Consider the following 5,927-nt stretch of genomic DNA (forward strand, 5'->3'; position numbering starts at 1 on the left):
ACAGCCCTGCAGCTGCCCTGCTCTCCCTCCAGCCACTCTGCCTCACCCATGGGTCCAGGGTGCCGGGCCAACCCTCTGTCCACCAGGCATGGAATGGCTCCTGTATCCGAGTCAGGCATTATATAGCCTGACTTTCAAGTGGGTTTTTATAGAGTGTTCAAGTAATGGGCGTGGCGAAACAAATGAATACCAATGAGAAAGACATCTGCTTCACCAGGAAAATCAAGTTTATTAGGAGGGTTCCAAGGGAAGGCTGCTGGCACTTGGGAGGGTTCTGTGGATTAGCAAAGAAGGAACAGACCCCTACGAAGCAAAGGGTGGGTGCGTTTCTTGGCTGGCCCACCGAGACGACTCCAGACATGCAAATTGTGTGTTCAGGCCCTTGTGTCAAATGAACCAGGGCCAGGTCAAAGCCCTAGAGCCCTGGGCCCTGCCTCCTGTTCCTCTGGCAGCCCCTGGACTCTAGCGCACGAAGGAGCAGGGCCCACAGCGGGGGCGGGGAGCACAAGGTGTGCAGGGGGCAGGGGGAGCACAGGGTGTGCAGGGGACACAGGGATTGGTGACGCAGGGCCCAATGGGCTTGCCGCATGCGTTGGTGGTGGCGCAGGGGTTGCAGGGTAACCTGAAGAAAAAGAATGATGTGGAAAAGTGAGTTGAGGGAGGCTTGTAATATGTACCAGAGAGACCCCAAAAGTGGAATGCCTGTCCTTTGGCCTGACCTTTAACCAAGAAGGTCACAGGCTCACCTGCTACAAAGCTCACGGTGAAATTGCTCATGGTCTTCCTGTCATATAGCGCCAAAAGTTCTAGACAGAAACTCTAAAACTCTGGCTTTGACTCCTAACACTCCATTCTTAGCTGGTGACCTCGAGAAAGTCCCTTAACTTCTCTAAGCCCTAGTTACTTCACCTACAGAGTGGAGCGAATACTGATCCAGCCTGCCTGGTCTTAACTGTGAGGCCAAATGAGATAGTGTATGAAAATGCTCCCTCTACAAAATACAGTGTTATGAAACTTGAGAAATATCACTGATTGCATATCAATATTACCATAGTAGAATGCAAAAAATTGGCTGTACAATTTCAGTTTGTACATCAAATAATCCTTGTCATTTTATGTTTTTAATGATGGCCATATGAGTTCTTCTGAGTTCTGTTTGAGCATGTCTGCTGTGAAGGCATAATTTCCCTCTCCAAGGTATGCAATATCTTTGTGTGGAGTCCAGCTGAGAAATACACTTCTGTGTGTGCATGGCTTCACCAAACACCTCCAGCCAGATACTCACTTGCAGTCCTCGCTCTCCAGCAGGCCCCGGTACGTGTTGATCTCACACTCCAGCCGCGCCCGCACGTCCAGCAGCACCTGGTACTCCTGGTTCTGTCGCTCCAGGTCGCCCCTGATCTCGGCCAGCTGGGACTCCACGTTGGTGATCATGCACTGCACCTGGGCCAGCTGGGAGCTGTAGCGGGCCTCTGTCTCTGTCAGCGTGTTCTCCAGAGAGTCCCTCTGTGTGGGGAAGATATAGGATGTCAGGGCAGCTCCTTTACCGGGATTCTCCATAGGGTTCCAGAGAAGTCCAAGCTTCAAGAGTTAGGGAGAGCATGGCCCACAGAGCATCCCAGGGACTCGGATCCCCCGACCTCACATCTCTCACCAGGAGGTCTGAACCACACCCACCAGGTTGTGCTGGGCCTGCAGCTCAATCTCCAGGGCGTTGACCGTGCGTCTCAGCTCGATGATCTCTGCCTGGCAGGTCTGCAGCTGCTCCGAGCTGGACACCACCTGCTTGTTCAGCTCCTGAGTCTGAAACACCAAAGGGGAGAGACAGGATCAGACCCTGCCTTAGGGGCCCCGAGTGGCCTTGGGTCCTGAATGACCGTGTGCTGAGGTGCTGAGGTGCCCACCTGGGTGTTGTACCATTCCTCCACGTCCCTGCGGTTGGTCTCCACCAGGGCCTCGTACTGACACCTGGTCTCATTGAGCACACGGTTCAGGTCCACTGTGGGGGCAGCGTCCACCTCCACATTGAGGCGGTCCCCAATCTGGCAGCGCAGGGTGTTGACTTCCTGTGGATGCAGAAAACGCAAGAGTGAGTATCCTCAACGAGGGATGGACTCTAAGAAATGACATAGCTTGTTGAAGCCCTGTTAGTCTATTCCCTTGGGAAAGAAACTACAGTGGAGCCGTCTGTGACCGTTCAAGGTAAATTGATCTGTGCTCCACGCAGACCAGCTCCCTTCTCACCAGGACTGTGCCACCACATTTGGGTTCAGGAAAAATTCCCAAGGATTTGCTTGGGTACCATTGCAGGACGAACTAACGCCCAACTTTCCCAGTTTGCAAACTGGCTACAGATGACTTAATAGTATAAAGAATTCGCTGTACAATTTTAGATTGTATATCAAATAATTCTTGCCATCAAGTAAGAAAATCATGCCGTGGACCCTCCCAGGAGATAGAAGAAGTCCCAAGTTATTTGTCACGGAAACTTTGAAAGAGTAGAGGCTCCGATTAACCAAGATTGCTTTTTCTGGCCTTTGAAGGAAGGAAGTGACCTTGCACACCATAAACAGAACAATGCAGGGGCTCATTCTACACGTCAGAAACCAATCACAAGCTGATGGGGGCGCGCTGGGAAACCCAAATGATGCGCCAGTTTTGTGTGAAAGAGACACCTTATCTGGGAACATAAATCGGTTTCATCTCTCCATTTTTACTTTCATCATGACGTGTTGGTGGGGTTTTTTTCGTTTTTTTTGTTTGTTTGTTTGTTTTTGTTTTTGTTTTGGTTTTTTTGAGTGTTGGTGTTTTTAAAGGAAATAGTCACCCTCAGCCTTGTAGTTCTGATTCAGCCACTCCAAATCACTCAAAGCTACCCTCAGCCTGAGGCTGAATCAGGTTTCTTTAGTTCTCTTTTCCAGTCTCACCTGCTCGTGATTGCTCTTGAGGCAGAGCAGCTCCTCCTTCAGGGACTCCACCTGGGCCTCCAGGTCCGACTTGCACAGGGTCAGCTCGTCCAGGATCCTGCGCAGGCCGTTCATGTCCGACTCCACCAGCTGCCGCAAGCCCAGCTCCGTCTCGTACCTGCACAAGCATGGGGTCAAACCTGTACCTGGAGACCTTCAAGACTCACAGGGATGATCTTGAATACCCCATTCCCCTTTCTTCCCACTTTCCATGATGAGTAAAACCAGGAAGCAGAGAGTTCTGGGGGCTCAGTCAAGACCCACTATTGATTCCAAAGTAAACAGAGTGATTTGAGCCCTTATCTATTTTTGTGATCCCTTTGCTGAGTTCCCCTCCATCTCTGACAAATCCTTTACAACCAGCGGATCAAACTGTTGTTCAGGAAAGCTCTGGAAATCCCTTTTCTTTAACTGGAGATTCAATAAAAGGCGTGGACATCAGTGCACGTTCTGACCAACTCACTTGGTCCTGAAGTCGTCTGCGGCCAGCTTGGCGTTGTCAATCTGCACCACCAGCCTGGCGTTCTCCGCCTTGGTGCACAGCGTCTGGGGAATAACAGGTTGCTTAGTGCAGATTGAAAATAAATATAAAACCATCGACTTCTTCAAAATGGTTTAAAAAGCCATTCTGAAGGTGAAAGGGGGAAGCAAGAGTCATGCTGGCATAGAAGCAAGAAATACACTTCTCTACCTCAGACTGAGAAGCAGAGCAAACTCCCTTGCTTCCAGATGACGTCAAGGCCCCTCACCTTCTGCTGGAGCTCCTCGATGGTCCGGAAGTAGGACTGGTAACTGGGGCACATCAAGGGCTCCTGCTGCTGGCACCGCTCCTGGATGCGGCACTCCAGCTCCGCGTTGTCCCGCTCCAGCTGGCGCACCTTCTCCAGGTAGCTGGCCAGACGTTCATTCAGGAATTGCATGGTCTCCTTCTCGCTGCCATTGAAGGAGCCCTCGCAGAACCAGCCACAGTTGCCCACATTGGCGGGGATGTTACAGGCCCCGGGCAGGGGGATGTTATGGCAGCTGGGGGCCACGCAGGGCCGGGAGGGGCAGCTGGAGCGGCAGCTCAGGTTGGGCAGGCAGCAGTTGTAAGGCATGGTGCTGGGAGGGAGCGTGGTGCCAGCTGAAGACAGAGTCCCAGTTCCCTTGTAGGTCTCCTTCTTCTGGGGAGCATTTATATCCCCTCTGCAGAGGGTGTGGGCATAGTATATAATGTCTTTTTTCTTTTTACATCTTCACTGCTTTTCAAATGCCCTTCACATCAGTCTGTTATTTGCCTTCCTCAGAAGAGTCTCTTGTCCCATAAAATTTTTTACTTGGGCTTCCTGCTAAGTCAGGACTCCTCTTAAGGCAATACACCCATGAAATCAGAGTTTGTGGTAGACCTTCAAAGAGGCCACACAGTCTAGCCCAAGTAAATGCCCTTATTAATTGGGAGTTGGTCCATCCAATGACATTCTTTTATGTCACGTGATTCTGTAAACCCATAATCAGGCTCATCTCCTGGCTCACCTGGTATTTCCAGGGAGGGACTGGGACTGAGTCAAGGAAGATGTATGAAATGGCAGCAGTGGACTCCCTTTCTATCTGCTTTAAGAGGAGAATCCTTCACTGCTGTAGCACCCCAAGCTCTGGGAACCTTGAGGTGAATCAGGACTGGTTTGGGCCATGACTGGAAGGATGGACAGCTGTTTGTGTAACACCTCCTCTGTATGACTTAAAAGAATTGTAGAGGGATTTTAAAGATAGAGGCTTTGATAATTAGTTTGGGAACAAGAAAGGTTCTGGAGGAAGAGATCACTTAGAAAAAGAGTTAAAAAAAAAAAAAAAGGGAAAGCTGAGAGATCCATATAAATGCATTTAAATTACCTAGAGAAAGGATCTGGAGGCAGGTGAGACAGAGAGAAAAAAGGAAGTGCTTGTGGGACTTGTCCACAAGGGTATCATAGCATTAGAATGGAGTGAGTAGGTAACTGAAAAAGTCAGAAGATAGCCCAAAGGGGCCTCCACAAGCATGAAAACCTTTGAAGGTGATCTTAAAGCTTCATGTGAATTGACTGTGTATTCCATAATGTTCCATATTGACTTAAACATAAAAAAGGGTTCCAAAATTTCCGGTTGAACTGTCTACCATTTTACCCAACTCTGAAAGTGAAATTGATACACCAGGGCCGTGTACCAGTCCTATTCTTGGCTTCCCATTCCCAGCTTTACTGGGTTACACATAACCTGGTTTAAGAACCGAAAGTAAAAGGATACAACGGAGGGTTCTGGAGTCACGTAACTAGATCCAAGGCCCTGGGCACTGGGAAAGAAACTGCTGAGATACAGCATACGCAGGAGACTTAGCGAAGCAAGCTTGGAGTATATGGGGTTGATCTGAGAGATGGAGGAAGGCACTGAAAGGTCTGAGGAAGCAGTGGCCAAAGTTCTGACTATTTATATAAGTTGTGTAATTACAGCCATCACTGGGTACCACTTACATCTTTAGTAGAGGCACCCCAACCTCTACTGTGGCTTTGGCTGCCAGCCAGAGCAGCAGTTTCATTGACAACTTACTGGAGTCCCCATCAAGCTTTCTTAATATTCATGGGGCGCTCCCCTTGTAGATGTCCCACTGTGCTACAAAGAAACCCCAGAGTTATAAAATCAAAATTTCTTTGTTTCCTCCAAGGCAATTAAAAGGGGAGAAATAGGTGGGTCCTGAGGCAGGCATCACAGAAACTCTCCAGAGGAAAGATGCAAGGCTAGAAGACGGCAGGCAAGAGGAAGCTTCTGTCTCACTTCATTTGGGCTTGGGACGAATGGAAAGTCCTGTGAATCGGATTCATGAGCATTCGCTTTTAGGGAACAGCAGGGGCCTCCTGCTTCCTGACTCTTGTCAGCCTGCTCCAAAGCATTGGCTTTCCAGCAAGCAGCTGTTTCCTCAATCGTGCCTTCCTCGCCACTCAGGGAGGTCTT

General features: G+C 49.6%; 1 protein-coding gene across 1 annotated transcript; it reads right to left on the bottom strand.

Moving 5' to 3' along the window:
• Positions 1-210: 210 nt before the first annotated feature.
• On the bottom strand, positions 211-4,119 carry LOC141568819 (keratin, type I cuticular Ha3-I-like). The gene is made up of 7 exons (XM_074319552.2): positions 3,716-4,119; positions 3,430-3,512; positions 2,928-3,084; positions 1,905-2,066; positions 1,678-1,803; positions 1,286-1,506; positions 211-622 (listed from the first exon to the last, which is right to left on the bottom strand). The coding sequence occupies exons 1-7, from the start codon at positions 4,061-4,063 to the stop codon at positions 463-465; spliced, it is 1,257 nt and encodes a 418-aa protein (XP_074175653.1). The 5' UTR covers positions 4,064-4,119; the 3' UTR covers positions 211-462.
• Positions 4,120-5,927: the final 1,808 nt, after the last annotated feature.

Source organism: Rhinolophus sinicus, chromosome 12 (genome assembly GCF_057876585.1).
Source record: "Rhinolophus sinicus isolate RSI-liver-muscle chromosome 12, RSI-T2T, whole genome shotgun sequence".
NCBI classification, from domain to species: domain Eukaryota; kingdom Metazoa; phylum Chordata; class Mammalia; order Chiroptera; family Rhinolophidae; genus Rhinolophus; species Rhinolophus sinicus.